Source organism: Opisthorchis viverrini (assembly GCF_000715545.1).
Source record: "Opisthorchis viverrini unplaced genomic scaffold opera_v5_290, whole genome shotgun sequence".
NCBI lineage: Eukaryota > Metazoa > Platyhelminthes > Trematoda > Opisthorchiida > Opisthorchiidae > Opisthorchis > Opisthorchis viverrini.
In genome coordinates this window covers 567247-584479 of record NW_008751944.1, presented here as the reverse complement: position 1 = coordinate 584479, position 17233 = coordinate 567247, and the positions used below count along the sequence as shown (strand labels likewise).

The following is a 17233-nucleotide window of genomic DNA, read 5'->3' as shown; positions in this document are numbered from 1 at the left end:
AGTCAACATACCGAAGTTATATTAGTTAGTTTATATCTTTTTCCCGCCCTGGTTCTCTTATTTCCTCATTTCTTTCGTATATTCTTCACTGTCTTTAATCGTCCCGTTTTTACCGAGATATTTCCTTCCATATTTTTTCCAAAACAATTTTTCCAAATGTGTGCTTCCTTTTCGGCTGTATGTTTTCACTCTTTTTGCCGTTTTTTGACGTCGTTTGTTTGTTGTTTCATTTTATCTGCTGTAGGTTATTCCTGACATGTATTTCACCATGAAATTCACTCAAAATTCCAATCCAATCTTGTTTTGTTTTTGTTTTTTCTTCGATGTGGTTTAATTGCTAATTTCTAATATAGCTTCGGAAATGTTCTCTCCTAAACTTCGGACATGCAAATAGGCATGTTACTATCCCATGTTAGGGCATTTCAAACACCCTACAACTCAGAATCTCACATGTGCGCGTCCGGTGAAGGAACAAATTATTCCAAATCTGGTTTGCTGGCAATCATATCACTACACTGCGTTAGATTGTAACACTAAAACTTAGGACGTATCTGACGAATCGTTTGATGTCGTGCGTCATAGAATAATGCTACAGTTTATCTTCACCATGTGCATGAAATATCCTTTTTTCACAGCCAAAATGAATTAAATCAAAAATATCACAATGGATATATTCAGCTAGGTTTCATGTGAGTCTATCGAAAAACTAAATTAGGTTGCGAATGAGTGTATTTCGCTGTTCTCTTACGCTTCCTTCGTGGGGCGAGCTTGTTTCGAATCAACGGAATGCTTGTTTCCCGGAAAAATAAATACCTGAGGTTAACGAATGCAAGTCCAAAAGAGGGAGCACTAGATTTTTTACCGATCCGAAGTCTTCCGTTGATGCACTATATGCATCCATTATGGTCTGGTAAAACTGGTGTAATATTTCAAGGCGATCCACCAGTTTCATCTAGGTTTCTTGGGTTTAAACCCTCAGTGGGTTATATGTTTTCCTCGACATATTACGCAAAGAAATACTACGCAAACGATACGTCACTGGACACATACAGGCAAAGAAACACACAATCAGCACAGTTTGGATCACTCAGACCACATTTCTTGTGACAATACACTAAATCTCGTTGACTCTGTGTTTTGATAATGCTACCCGTTTTGTTTTCATCTATTTCCCGGTCTACTTTATGTTACAGGTAGAGGGTCTCTACCACTAATCATCGGATTGAGCGTTGCTGCCTGCTGGACGATCATAGTCCCCAGGTAACCGGAACACAACATTTCTCTTTCACAATGTTCTATATTCTTTTAAAAATAACAACAATCGATCTGAAGTCTCAAAAACATTGTTTCGATAGCACCCCTCCCCATAGCGTATTGTATAAACAGGATTTTACCATTCGTCATTGATGGTGGATTATTTTGCAAATAACTGGACTCAGAATGTTTGTGAAATGTAGGGGAATCTCATCATTAGAACAATAAGTGTCCGCATGGGTGGCAAGGTTCTCGAACTTACAAACTGGCTTATGCTAATTTTACTTTATCATGCATTTTGCAGCTGGCTCAGAACAGCCGCCATTGAAGCCTCTCTTGCTTCATGACTCATGATAGTAGCTGAAAATCATATCATAATTCGGCTTAATATACTGCATGCTCATGTCCAGGAATACAGAAACAATTCCCAGCAACACGTATGGAGATATTCACCTGGTTAGCTCTCCAAATGTATGCAACCAACGCTATACAAAGGCTACTATGCAAGAGCACCTTCGGGGGTGTTTTCACGTGCAACCGCACTTTTCATGTGTATTTCTCAGTGTCCCTTTTCTCGACGCACTTCTACTCGGAATGCTGCCACAGAGAGGTCTACGTTGTTCGACTAATTGAACTGCCGTGTGCTCTATAGTTCGACCCTATTTCATTAATTCATCTGCGTTGATTATTTTGGCAGTCTTCCCCAAATAGACGCCTACATATTATTTAATTCCGGATAGAAATCATAACTTGCGTTCGTCACCCACATGATGAATTTCAACGATTGACATTTAACCCATCAACTGCAACCCACAAAAACTGTCATCCTCAATATGTGATAATTTATTTTTGTTGCAGCATTGGCGTTGTTATTTGGGTTTTCTTACGCAAACTCTGACAATTCGAGATTCACGACAATGAGTCAAAGAAATTAAGTGGGTGTTTGACCCATTGGTGTAGCCTATCTTTCGTTGCTTGCTACGTGCGGGTGTTTCGTGATATAGAACTTAGATGGTGCTGATTGTTTCAAACAGGGCCAACTGCCGTCATAGATCCCAAAACAGTCTGATTTTGCTACCAAAATGTTTTGGAACAACATGATTTCACCGACCTTCCTTCGGGTTTGTTTGCAAGTTCATATTCTAGGAAAATCTCACTTCATAAAATAAACGATTTACGAATCGTTGTGTGATAAACCAAGCTGCGAAAACTTTTTATTTGGTATAATTTTGTATCGCGAATACCTGGCTATTATTCCTCGGTAATTTGTTACAATAACAAATGAATGGGATTTTTGTCAGCTTTGTGTGCACTAAAATCTCACACCAGCCACCTTTGTTCAATATCCGATTACGTGGGGGCGACATCTACACCGTAATTCTCTGTATATTTTCAGCCCGCCGGAATGCACGTGAACGTCACCATGGTCACTGGCATTAGAGTGTGAATTCCCAAACTTTTAACGCACTACCGACTGCAGTCTAACTCCACTAAAGTACATATTTTGAGGACAAATGTAACAGCAAATTCGATGTTTCTTTTTGTGAACAAAAACCATGTCATCCAAGCCAAAACGTTTCTCACTTATAACGATACATTATCATATGACTAACCTATGAAATAACTCCGCGGTATAAACGCATGATATAAAACAGTTTTTGCTAGGTAATTAAAATCTGGCGCTTGTAGAAGCCTAATTGTCGTAAGTCGAACACATTCCCTGCCTTTTGTAGCCGATATTGCCCCTCCAAGACAAGTGAATGAAGCTCAATTGGAAAAACCTTTACTCTTTTGATACTGGGTTTGCTAAACTGACTGAGGTGTCAAGGTCTAATAATACCACTTGTTAGCTGTGAGATTACATGGTGGACTGACCCAACACTCCAGAAGACAATCTTAGCATTTTACTCAGGGATTTTAGGTATGTAACCTGCCGCTGTTTTCAAATGGGTAAGGCGATGTCTCGAATATCATACCAACTGAAAAATGAGGCGGCCTGTGTGCAGCACATTCAGTTGAAGAACATCATAAACGAGAGATTCACTTGAGTCTCCCGTGAAAACCAAATTGATTTGCAAATGAGTGTCTTTGTCGGATCCCTGTAGTTTTGTTTGTTCCCCGTCATCATCATCACCATCATCGACAGCATGACATCGGTGTTCAGCATCGATGGTTCACCTGCTTACTACGAACTTTTCCTGTTCTACCAAAGTCGCTGCTTAATTCTCTCGACTAGACTTAGTTCCATATCCGAGATCATGCGCCCCATTAGGAGCAGGCTCGCAGTTTTATTCATACAACTCACTACCCATGAGGCTGTTGAAAACCAATGACACACCCCCCCACCGGTTTCATCCTTCTTGGAATTCATCTGGTAGTCGTGTCCCATGAGTTCCCATTAACCTCATGTTCTACTTGAGCACTAAGTTGTACACGATAAGCGGATTATATTCGTCCATAACTCAGTGGTTTTAACCAGAAACCCAACTGAATATCTTGTATGATAGTCTAAATGAATGGGGTTTAAAAGGCCGCTTCATGTCGAAGATGACGTGATAGTCACCAGACGTCAAAGGCCGGTCCAGAAATTTGTATAAGTTGACCGTTTAAACCGAATGTCTTCCAGTTCCATGTGGAATTTTATTACATAGGATAACCATATCCACCTTGTTGGTCTGGTTATCATAACCCGAGCTCTAACTTGTCAAAACGGAGGGGTCCCCGTTTAAGTGCAGTAAGAAGTCAAAATCCGCATAAGGCCAATATATTGTTTCATCTCCTTAATCAGTTACTAAAGACAATCGGTTGGCTGCATAGAAAGGAAGTGATAAAAAGAGAGCGAAATCAATCAGGTCCAGTATATGAGGTCAACAGACGGAAGTCAAGGCCATCTGTGTGTAGAATCTCAGTTTAAATTAATTGGTCAAAAGAACTTATTCATATAATGATACTTAGGTGTAGTGAAGCATTAGTCATGTTCTTGGACAAAAAGCCTGATGATAACCTGGATATGGTGGGTCTCCACGCTTGAGACTGTCTTGTTTCCATCGACTGATCCATCATGGCTCAAGTAGCAGGGCACATCTCCTGAGGCACGTCCCCACTAGGTCTCGGTGTACCGACTTGGGTGTCACCCAAGCTGCGGAACCGATAAACGGCACGTAATTTGGGGTGCTTTACCTATTAAATTTGGCAATTTTACGTGCCTCTTTGCGGGTTGGAGAACGAATCGTGCGGCTGGATTGTCTTGTCTTACGGATGTAACTGGTAGCATGGCTTCGAATAAGACCTTTCTTTTTTTATCTCATATTCTCATGTTACCCTTTCGCATTCATCGCTTACATTCACTTTTTATGTCTGTGATCATGCTCTTCAAAAGTGAACGATAAAATAGTCCAACAAAAGCATTTCTTTAGAACTGAGTGGACTGTGTCGAAGTTTGGCTTTATCCTCCTGTGCACAGGGATGAATTTCTACAGATAACCCTTAAACACAGAAGTCTTTGTTAGGAATTCTTCTTCATCCTGAAAGGAATCCGGAGTACAAATACGTCTGGCACGTACAAATAGTGTACATTTAACCCTTCTCACAACCTTCTTGGACACAAATCAAAAATTTAACGTACTGCCTACTCCACATCGGCGTTGGGTAAACTGAAAGTCTGACAGTGTAATCTACGCGTTTCAAAGAATATTGTCGTTGGAATGTAAATGGCTAATTTACATGTAAGAGTTCAGAATGAGTAAAATCCATGAGCAGAATATCGTGCACATGACGCTTGCAAAGAGCCGTGTAAAAGGTCGACAGATAGTTCCGATAGCTCGAGAAAATCGTCTGCTAAGACGAATCCAAGCAGACTACCCAGTGATAAGCCATCAATGTACTTGTAAGCTTCTGCATAAAAAAAGCGTTCGGCTGTAGCACCCTTCCGGTGCCTAGCTGCCATGCCACCCAAAGGAAGCACGAGGGCTGGGATACTGCCAGGTTGCCCAAGCCTAGACAGGGGAAGTCGAGTGGCGGAGGTCGGATTCGAACCACGGACCTTCCGGTCGGTAAATTCGCGCTCTAACCACTTGGGCCATCTCGCCCAAAACGAATACCATCCGTATGTAAGGTGGGTGCTTTAAAATAGAAAACAAACACTTGCTGAACTAAATATTTTGGTCTCAAGTGTTATCTGTTCCCTTTGAACGGCGGTGAGACCACAACTAGTTTGGGGGGGTGCGAATACACTCACCGTGCAAACAAGTGCCTGTTTGGGAAATTACACCAGATTTCCGAATTCGGTATCATTCCTACAGAGAATAATGACATCACGGTTGTGCAAAATGTAATCAGAAATCGAATCTTTTTCTCCAGGACATAACTCATCAAAATCTGTGCACAACCACTTATTGTAATAAGCTTTCAGTTGCAAGTTCAGAGAAGCAGCTCTACAATAATTGGGATCTTAAAAAGTGGCTAGCTGAATTGGAAAAAATGGCTACCGACGTCATGAGAAATTTGGTAACATAACTGGACTGACTGGCTACATCGAGAGCTAATTGAAACAATCAAACAAAATGTCCAAGCCATAGCACCGTTTTTTAATGCCTAGCTGCCTAGCCGAAGGAAGAATGAGGGCCGAGATACCACCACGTTCCCCAATCCTAAACAGAAGCGTTGAGATGAGATGTCGGGTTTGAACTACGGACTTTCCCGTCGGGCAGTTTATGCCTTGACCCAGGAGCCACTAAACCAAAGTTTGAATGCATCTGGCATTGACTGGCATCCCCAAATATCCAAGCAACCTTTGACAGATTTCGAAGTCTGCCTTTTTGTGCTACGAAACTGAAAACATCTCTTGTTCCTTTCATTTTATTCACGGATTTGTTGGTGCACGTGCGCCTCCTCGGTTAATTTACTGTTCCACTGATCCCTTTCCAGGACGCCGTGATGAAAAATGCTGCTTTATTTACAAAACGCCAAAACACCTTTTTAGATGCAGTAGGATCTTAAGGAATACCTCGGTTGGCTCCGTAGTGTGTGAACTCTTTGTTGCTCGTTCCAAGTTAACTTTTTAAAGTTTTCACCCACTTCATCGAGCGTCAGTAAAACAATTCCCAGAGTGAACTCTGTAGCTGCTCACCACAGAATGGAATGAAAAGGCATTAGTAAACAATTACAAACTAACAACGCTCAAGTAAAACAGAAGGTGGAGATTCCCCATACAAGCGTGAAAGATATCCCACAAAATAACACACCACGTTGAAATGTAGCCCAAACGGCTTAAATCCCGACGCCGTCATAAGTGTTGCTATAATCTGTGCAGAAAACAGCGTAGAAAGATTAGCGTTGAAGACAAGTATGTTAATCTGCTGATCACATAAAAAATGCTATCTTGTGCATGAAGAGGCCTCACTGGAGACAACGACATTTCATCCAACGGGATTTGCAGCATGTTCTTCCCACATGGTTCTCCCAGAACAGGCGCATACCTTCTTTGGATTGGAGAATATATTTGCGGATCGTGCAATGATACCACAGGCGATTCTGTGGAAAGAAAAATTCGAAAGCGTGAAATACAATGAGGTCATCACCATTATCATGGACAGCAACATCAGTGTTGACACTGACGTTTTACTGCAGTACGAGCATAAAGTTATATTTATTGTAAAAAGAAGTGAATGCCATCGATAAGGGATGGACCTGGTGCTAGCTTATCTGAAGCAGTCTGTCATCTACACCTCCAAGCCCTTAATCTGGAAAGAAACCGACGGCACGAAGGTCATCGATATCGACTAGCCGCTATTTCTTGCAGTGCCTCTAGCCAGGCGCAAGTTGAGTCATGGGACCCCACCGTAGAAGACAGACCGTACCAACAACACACTTTGGTTGTCTTCAATACCGCATCAGTTGAGCTATGAAGTGAATGCGGTCCATTATCTCTTGATCAATGGGAGCTGCTTATTCTCCACACGAGCATATACATATTTTGTATGGAAAGTCTCTACTACATGATGAAGTAAGGGCTCGGCCACCACTGGCTGATCAACAGCATGATTAGCTCGTAATTAGACAGAATATAGCATCCTCCATTCTTCAACCACCTTACTTAAATCACGCGGTTTCGTTCTGACTAGCTTTCCACGCGACTTCTAACACGGAAAGCTCATGTGACTTGTGAACTGGTCCACCATCCGAGTTGTTAATAGTAAAAATGCTCAATCGGGCTTTCAACCTGAGGGTAGAGCGGAATCACTCATGAGTTGCCTGAACCTTCCATCTGATAAGCCATCATTCGACACACGCGATCACGTGAAGTAAATGCGGTGATTGAAGGGTGGGTGCCCATATATCATGTCTACGTGCAAGTTGATCCCATTGTCCATCAGCCACTTGAGGCCGAACGACCTAGCCCTGGACTACTATCCGGGAGGTTGCGAGAACGAATCTTCCCCGCGGAGTTCATTAGATCCACATTGCTGATGGTCGCCAAATGAAAATTGTTTTGTGTCGGTAGGGGGCTTTATTTACTACAAATTAGGTACATTTGGCGAAGACATCGCCTAAAGCTAATGTACGTAAATTTGCTCTAAATTTAGAGTCAAAAAGTTAATTTGGAAGTTTCTTATGACGTAAGCAGTAGGTCGTTGTGCCGTAAGCGGTGCTAGTGGTAATTCTGTCCACTTTGAGCTCATGATGGAATACACCTTTGGTCAGTGACACCTCGCGATCATAGCTGTAAATCTGCAATCAGTTGGTCACTGACCAGTTGTTCGAATGCGCAGCAGGCACAGCGTATCTTACCTTATACCCGTCAGTTATTTGACGTTACAAGATATGCAGGGTTTGATTCTAAATCGCTCTTATTGTTTTATTCGCCCATCTTCTGTCCTGGTGCGATTGTTCCACAAGTGAGCCCTCGAAAACGCGGAAATCCAACCAAGCGCTTATCATTCTCAGGAAGAAAAGGAGAATGCTTAAACAAGAGTTATATGAAGACAGTCTATGTATCGTGGAGTTACTCACAGGAAATTAATACCCAAAATCATTCACGCAGACAAAATTACGAAGCAGTGAAACGCCTATATCATACGTATGGCACTCATCACTTCTCAAGCAGCATCAATGCTTACAAAGAACGAGCCTTTCGTACACTTCGACTGCTTTCTCTCACGCTCCTCTAAGAATCTGTGGCGGATTAGACTGGAACTAGAAGTCAACACTCGTCGCGTAGGAAAGCTGAGTAAATCTGCCGATTGCGTGTATATGGGGGCGCGATGGCCCAGTAGTTAGAGTGCGAATTTACTGACCGCAAAGGTCCGTGTTTCGAACCCGATCTCTGCCTCTCGACTTCTCCTGTCTAGGCTTGGGCAACCTGCATGTTTCTCAGCTCTCGTGCTTCGTTCCGATGGCATAGCAGTTAGGCACCCAAAAGAGCTACAGCTGAACGAATATAAGATAGTGCTTGGGGGCAGTCATAGCAATGGTCCCAACCAATCCTTTTAGAACGAGAGGGCGCTTTGACGTTATCAACGACAGAAAATATGCACTGAATAGATGTGCCCGAAGAAAATCACAATGATCGACGAATAGTGCAGAACGTACAAAATTTTCAACTGCGACAATCACTTGGTACAGCCAGTAGGTAAATGGATCTTACAACACAATAATGACAACTACTAGATTACCTAGGCCAGTATATGAACGTCAGATAATAGTACTGTTATTTTCAGTACAGCTCACTCATTGAGGAATACATTAGGCATCACAGTGTCTACACTAGGTTGTATGCTCCAGGTTAGTATTCGATAAATTCTCCGGAAGAGTGCAAAAAGCACGGACAGCAGCTGAACTCTAAAAACAGCATAAGGGCAAACACGAAAGTCTGTCTTTCAAAATAGTTTCCCAGAGATCCTCCGGGCATGTGTATGGAGATGTTTCTGTAAACTGAAGCAAGGGAAGTCAATAATGGCAGTTTCCATTTATAAGGTGTGTTCGTTTGAGGAGGTAACCACAATACCAGTGACATAATAGTACCCGGTGCTTTCCGGAGCAGAATAAGTGAAGCATCGGAAAGAAAGCGCATGTTTCAGGTCCAATGCGGATGATGATTTGACGTCTGGCAGATGCTACCGCTATTTGAGCTTTGGAGTGCGCTCAAACTCTGGGATTTCGTTAGTAATAATAATTACTAGTATTATCATAATTCAGTCGTAACAATCTTTCTGTGCCTAACTGCCACACCACACGGAGGAAGTACGAAAGCTAAGATGCTGTCAGGTTGCCCAAGCCTAGACAGGAACAGTGGAAATGCAGCGGTCGAATTCGAACCTTTCGGTCAACAGGTTCGCGCCCTAACCACTGAGCTTTCTCAAGCTATCGTTGATTGAGGGAGATGAGTCTCTCATAAAATCCAAAATCGTATGCAAATGATGCAAATTTCGGGCAATTTGGGCTCAAATAGAACATAGGGTTGGTGGGAACTCGAGCAGTGAGCCTGCCAGATGGGCCCAAAGAAAAGTGAAACCCGTTGAAGCCTGTCGACGAGTTTTCAGCAACCTTATGAATAGTGGATTGCGTCGGTGCAATGCACTGCGGTATCTCAAATATCGTACCAAAAAAAACATAAGACAGCCTGGTAAAGCACATTCAGTTGATTGGGAACACCATAAATGGGAGATTAGATGAGTCACTCGTGTAAACCAAATTGAAATGCAGATGAGTGTACTTATCGAATAATGAGGTTCGCTATTCTTTTACACAGATCCAAGCAGTTGGTTTGCTTCTGCATCATAATCTATTTGTGGCTGTTGAATAAACTTCACCTTGAAGGGCTCAGGCAAGATTAGTTTTTCACATCCCGTCCGACTCACAACCTACAGTCTCCCATAGGGCTATCACGCTTGTGATGAGTTGTGTTGTGCTTGAGTCAAAACCAAATTGGTATGCAGATGAGTGTATGAACCACCAGATTAATTTTAGTGCACAATTCACAGAATTTATATCCGTATCATCCGTTTGGGCAAACCCCCTGTTGGAGTGAAGTACTCGTTTGGTTAGAGAGGAGCACTTGATTTGAGTCTCACCCTTATTAAAGCTTACCGGCCGTGTAAGAATGTGAAATTTGTATTGGTGGACCTCAAACGTCGCCTGTGAACCGGCGAACCAGCCAACGCTAGAGTCAGACCGACAGCAAAGTGACTGTCCTGGTTAAAAATTTACGACCGCTTTGCTCTTAAAGGCTAAGTGCACAGTCAGTGAAAATCGAGAACTCATCAGTTGTTAAGAAGTGCACGAACCTTACGAGAATTCGGGGTAATGTACAAACCATACCTGGAAGAAGCGGTTAGATCATGCAGCACTACTGAACGGCCAATCAAATTCCAGAGTTTCAGTGTAGTGTTTTCCACCAACCATGAAGCATGGCCATCAGAATCAGCTTGAACCGTGCCCAATTGAGCTGTTCCCTAAAAAACAAGATGACAGTTACAAAGTGATGAAGGGTGAGCCTGCTTCTCAGACGCTGTGCACACAAAAATAACCTTTACTTTTTACTTTCCTTACCTTTACCTACTGACGGCAAGCTCAGTCTAAGAGTTTCCACCTGCCCGAGACCTGCGAACTTTATTCCCAGAAGTTACAGGAAAGCTTTGGAAATTTTCGCCAACTGAACCCATCAGGATCAGTTTAGTTCGGATATTAAAAAACACGAGCATTGCTAGGCGTGGCGACCGATTTCTAACCAGCCACAATGGACCAATACGTGAAAGTCGATTTCGGACATTTGTACTTACAAAACTCTGGAATGAAGAATTGTCTCTCTGTTTTGACACGATTACGCTGGGCCAAGCGAGGAAGCACAGGGTCGACAGAAGGCGATTTATCACACCACCCTAAGGTGAATCGGTTCGGCCGTTCAGATGTGATCATCTAACTCTGTCCAGACTGTGTTGCTCGAGTGCAAACAGGCACTCCTGGCATGTCGCATGTCCGGACTTCAATAAGTTCTGTTAAGAACGAAATCCGAGTTTAGTACTTCCCCCAGCTTCGGAAGTAACTGGAATAATCATGCCAGGACATGAAGATGACTGATCACACGAGTGGCATGAACACAAAACTGATGACTCACAGCGGGAATTTGGCTCACAACGTCACCTCAGGTGCACGTTCGTGGTGCCGACCAATGTACTTGATCAGTGAATCTAGCATATGAAGTACTAGGTACATGACCTGTACGAATCGTGAAGTCGCAAGTGGAGGATGAGCTCAAAGCTATTTGGTAAAGTTACCTCGGTCAATAATAAGAGCATTTCAAAACATTCGTGAACTAGGTGGACTAAAAACGGTTCAGATACACACTCGTCAATTCATGTGTAGTGGTCCAGATCCTAACACAACGACGTCATGAAGAACGGGTAGTGTAGTTCAGTCGGATAGACATCAAAGAAAACTGCTCGTTAACACGTGAGATGTAGCGCCAGAAAAGATTGCTATGAATCTAGAGTACATATTATGAGTTCCGATTCCAACTGGGATGGGATTGTGTTACAGCACTGTGTTCCATGTGGTATATAATGTGGAAATTTTACAGTCGAAACAGAGCGTAGTGGAATAAGATGTGATACCGAATTTCGGTTGTTGTGGGAACGTTTTTCAAGGATTTCTATAGTCAGATGATTACTAATCAAACGTAGCGTCATTTGGGCCCACCACCGTCTTCTGTTCTTGTGACCAGCTGGCACTTAGGTGCAACCAGCGTCTGTGGGTGTGTGTCAGCCCTGTGTGCGCGTACGCGTAGTTGTGTGTACTTTGGTAAGGATGTGCCTCCGTTTGTTGTGCTGGCTTTGATCCGTCATTATTGAGATCCCTGTCTGACATCTGGCTACTATGTCTACTAAGGTGTGAACTAAGTTCAAGCCAGATAGATGGGGATGCTACCGCCAACACCAAGGTTGATGCAGCTCGGTTGTGTTTATCCCTAGGGCCTTAGCACATGTCTGTTCCATGTGTGACTTGAAATCTGACAGCAGTACACGTGTACTATCGAAGTCGATTTGATGGCTTGATCCAAGTGCGTGGAGTGTAATGTCTGAGTCATGGTCAAGTTCTTTTATTTCTACTGGGTTTCTTGGAGGAAAACGCGCAGATCGTTCGTGCTCCTGATTAGCACGTGGAGTTGTCTGACAAGGTTTTCGTCAGATAATGTTTGAACACCGGGGTTTCAAAGACCTTCCAGCGTTCGTCTTAGGGTTCCATCGATCACGAAATCAAATAGGAATGTAGAGAGTGGTATCCCTGACAAACACAGCTTTGCATACGGAAGCTTTTGGAGAGCTCGCCGTATACTCTCACAATTCCGGAAGTCTGGGAATAAAAGGAGCACCTTATGTTCATAAACTTCCGAGGCCTTCCATGGTTAGTAAGCGCGTCAAGAAGAACAGACCAATCAACCAAGTCGAATGTGCCTTGGAAATCCAGGAACACTGAATTGTGGTCGCTTATACGTATGGTGTTGTTTTGGTACCCGATAGTGTGGAGATTCGGTCAACACAACCGCTACCGGGCCGGAATCCCGCTTGCTACTCTCGGGTCAGTGTTTCACGAGCCACCATAAGGCGACGAAGCCAACAGTATCGTTATGACTGGGGTCAAACTGATCCTCTTACGGTTACCACACTCGCTACAAAAATGGACGCTGCCACCGACTCTCCTCAGTTGTCTGGGACAGACTCCCTATCCCAAATGCAACCAAACAGACCAGACAAGCGCTGACTGAGGACTTCATCCCCATCTTTGAACAATGCGGGTGGGAGGTGATCCGCACCAGAGCCTCGGTGGCGCTTAAGAGAACATATGCAATCATGAACCTCCGAAGCCGCAGACGGTTCCACTTTCACCGTCCAGGGTTCTACGTTAACTGTGGGCTCCAGATCAGTAGCAGCTGGTGGCCACGAGAAGTATTTGGTCCATCGGTCGAGGCTTTCTTCTCTATTTAAGATGGATACTTCTTTCCGCTCCTTGATGGTTTCGTTTAGTTGGTTTCCGGAGACTGTCGCACGGATCGACTGAAATAATCTTTCGGCATTACCGGCTTTCCGAGCCTCTTCCATTTTTTTTTGCTTTCTGTGTCCACCCCACTTCACGGTCGGCTAGCACAATCACCTTCGGTTGACGTCTGACAATTCGTCGCATCAAGTTATGTTCGGGGCCGGTTGAGATATTTCCCCGAGATTTAAGAAGAGCCACCGTTCAGTCTGATATCCGGTGCTTGTGTGAGCCTGGTGGTGCTATGCCACAAGCATGTTGGGCCCTTACGAGGTGTTGTTGTAAGGTGTTATCGATGCGCAAGAATGTTTTAATCTCATTCCCGAAGTATCTATCGAATGGTGTCTAAAGTGCCATTTTTATGGGGTATTCCAACGGTAGCCATCGGGTTTTTGACTTTCTTCCTAATAGTTCCATGTAGCATCTGCTCCGTTTGTTGGACAACGAGCCCCGTAGGGTGCTCATTTTGAAGTGGCTTCAATTCGTCTGTTTGCATGGACTCATCCGAGCATACTTCCCTTACGCAATTCACCACTGACCCAACAACCGCACGTTTGATGTAGTGTGAATGAGAAGACTCATAATGCCTGTGGGTTTTCTGGGGGTTCCCATTGGGAATCCACGGGTGGTTTACGTGCGACATCCAGCCTCTCATATCAGGCTGGTCAGTGGTTAGGGATCTGACCAACGCAGTCGCCTGGTCCTCCAGGTTGAGGATTGGAACGTTTGGGAGACCTTTCTGTAAAAATGGAAGCGCACTTGCATTGCTGTCCAAACACCGCTACCTTGTGGTCAGGCTTTTGAGTTAACGGCCTTGGTTTAGGACCTTAATCGTTCGCCGGTCTACGTGTTGGCGCCCTAGCAGTATCCCAGCCCACCTACAACAAAAATTGCACACACACAAATAAACTCATGCCACGTGGGCCATCGCGTGGTGTCATCAGCCGGGTCATGTTGCTTGCTTCATATGACAGGGCGGGTAAGCGAAACCAATCTACTGCTGACGCTTCCCCTTCCCCTGTTTCAAATGTTTGCTCCTCTCCCATTCCTCAACCGGTTTCTAGCTACATGTCCGTAGATTCACTCGTAAGGACTAACTAATCTGTTTGTCGTCCATTGTCGCTAGCTTCAATATCGACAGTTGACTCGGTTGCCACGGCCAGAGGCACCTTGAAATTTTCTTCGAAAACCGTCGCTTAGTTCACATAGCAGCCTCTAAAGTTCGCATTCCGATACAAGCGGGAGGAAAAGAATCGCCGTTACATGTACGCTGGACTCGCTTTCTGTTGACGAGTGGTGTCTAAAACGAGAATTCAAGGATCCAGGAACGGTTGCTGAGCTGGCCTCCCGATCGGTCCCCGCTGGCTACCGGTTGCGCACCTCTGGTGATCCTGAAGCTACTATTGCTGATTCTGCTGGGTTTGGTATCCTTCTAAGCCATCGAGCTGAAGGGATTCTGGGTGAACGGGTGTCCGTTGGTGGTTACCTCTGTGCGGCTCGTTTGGCGACATCTGTGAAAGCATCCCGTAAACCCACTGATAATCTCTTTCTGTTGTTGTATCTGCTTACGCCCCAACAGATTGCAGCTCTGGTACACCCAAGACAGCATGAAGTGTGAGCGTTACTTGAAAAGTTGAATAAGGTTATCAAGTCCTCCGGCATATGCTTCGCGTCCACAAAGTGCAGAGTCATGCCGCAAGAGTACAGTCTTTAACATATCTGTGGGAATCCAAGGAGTGATACTGGAGGTTGTGAAACACTACGCAGCTGCAAAGTTGCATTAGCTCTGACGCTAATGTGCTAGGTGAAGTGAACGCACAGATCTAGAAGACTAGAAATGCGTTTGCGAAGTTGCACCACTTGTGGCGTAAAAAAAGCATTTCACTGGATCTCAGAGGACGCGTGTATCACACTGTGGGCTTTATCATTGCACAGCTGCGAGACATGGACACTTCCAAAGGATCTAAAACGCCTTCAGTTCTTTGACCACCGATGTCTCAACAGTATGGCTGGAATCGGCGGATTCGCAATGAGGCGATCAGGAGACAAGTTTCTGGTGAAGCGGACCGTAGTTCACCAAAAGAATGCACCCAGCACTGCAAGTTTAGGTGGCTGGACCATGCGTTACGAATGCCCAGTTACCAGCGCCGAGACGACTGATGCTGCCCGAGGCTAATTCGAAGTGCCGGAAACTTGGGGGTGGACAGAAGTTGACATGGCATAATGAGGTGAAGGATATTACGAAACGTTTGGACGCCGTTGGTTCCGTGTGCCTTCTAAGATGGGATCCACGTGACCCTGCCTGTGCCTGGCTGGAGACACTGAAAAATATAGCGGCCAACCGGCGTCAGTGGCGTTCATGCTGTCGTTCGTTCAGCTGTAACACCCTTTCGGACCCTAACTGCCCTGTCACCAGAGGGAGGCACGAGGGTTGGGATAGTGCCAGGTTGCCCAGGCCTAGAAGGAAGCCGAGAAGCAGAGGTCGGGTACTACGGACCTTCCGGATAGTACATCCGCACTTTAAACACTGAGCCATCCCGCCGTGTTTCCGTTCAAATTGTCTGATTGAGTTCTGGAGGTGTAGGCACCTCGGATGTTCGTGGTAGACCAACCTTAGGTCCCGCTTCCTTTCCCATCTTTTTCCTTTCGATTAAAAGGCTCGGTTGAAATAAATTTGCATGCTTATACAGCAGTGAAGCACCAGTGTTCTCATCTTGTGCCACTGTCAATGATAATGATGACAATGGTCCCCATCCAAAGACACTAGTGTACACAATTTTCATGAGCGCAGGGACCACCTTGTGGCACTCCATAGTGCCGGATCCGCAATCCATAAAAGCCTCGCATTCGATTATTGTGAACTAATTTGCCAACTCTCTACTTCATTGGTTTGTGAGCAAGTTGATTTTTTGGTCATTATCCCTGATGAGGCCACAGAACTGTCGTTTCACATGACCTCCTTCAGTTTCGACTTCTGCATTAACTTCAACAAAAGATGTGCATCTTCTTATTCATTTGTGTGCCCGCCTTGGGATGTATGCTCCATTTTGCTTCACATCCACACTCCAGTAAACCAGTCCAAGGTTTCAACGCCCAGTCAGCGCCTTAATCATGAGGAAGAATAATAACAATAATAATCATAAGACACACCCTTCTGTGCCTAGCTGCTGAAGTTGAGTTCGAAACAGAAGTTTAGGGCAGTAGTTTCGCGCCTATATGGAACCCTAACCATGAAACGAGCAGTAAGCGAGTTCAAACTGATTCAAACAATTTTACAATGAAAACCTGAAACGTGGACGAACCAGCAATAAGACCACGCTCTAAAACCTGTGAGCGAAGGCACCAACCTCGGTAGTGGTTAAAATTTCCCCACATGACATTGCATCGTTGGATATATCCCCAAAACTGTGGATCGCCATTAAAATTTGATGTTCTGGGAAAAGTCCATCAGCCGAGGCATCCACAAGGAGCGTCTCGTCACTTGGTTGAAAAAGACGACATATTCCGCAAACCTTACCACCCTCTGAGAGCACGGCCACACCAGAACCAAAGTCACAGGCTACACGAGGCATAAAGATGTACAAAGATCCGAGAACACTAACCTTTCATTCCGTCCGCATCGGAAGACGTACCACGAAATAGTGTTGGAAATCCCTGCGAACGAATCAGGTTCAGGAGAGTGGACACCGGCAAAGTTGAATCCACAACCAACCGCTCTTCACTCTCGTTTACTTCGATGCATTTTATGTCTGCCGCAAATCGAGTGAGAAAAATTGAGGAGTACCGTGCTCCTTATCCAACAGGTTTCGCAAATGATTTGCCGATGTTGCTGGGCCAAACTGAACGGCCAACTCCAGTAACTAGTGGGGTGGATTACATCCGAGCAATACAAACACATACCATTGGGAAGCAATAAACAATATGGTTGAGAGAAATGGTTCGCTGAAAT

General features: G+C 44.5%; 1 protein-coding gene across 1 annotated transcript; it reads right to left on the bottom strand.

Moving 5' to 3' along the window:
* Nucleotides 1-6258: 6258 nt before the first annotated feature.
* T265_09569 (hypothetical protein) lies at nucleotides 6259-17210 on the bottom strand (the record flags this gene model as incomplete). The annotated part of the gene is made up of 6 exons (XM_009175679.1): nucleotides 6259-6786; nucleotides 10573-10706; nucleotides 16632-16843; nucleotides 16887-17033; nucleotides 17069-17144; nucleotides 17185-17210. The coding sequence occupies 6 exons, from the start codon at nucleotides 17185-17187 to the stop codon at nucleotides 6672-6674; spliced, it is 687 nt and encodes a 228-aa protein (XP_009173943.1).
* Nucleotides 17211-17233: the final 23 nt, after the last annotated feature.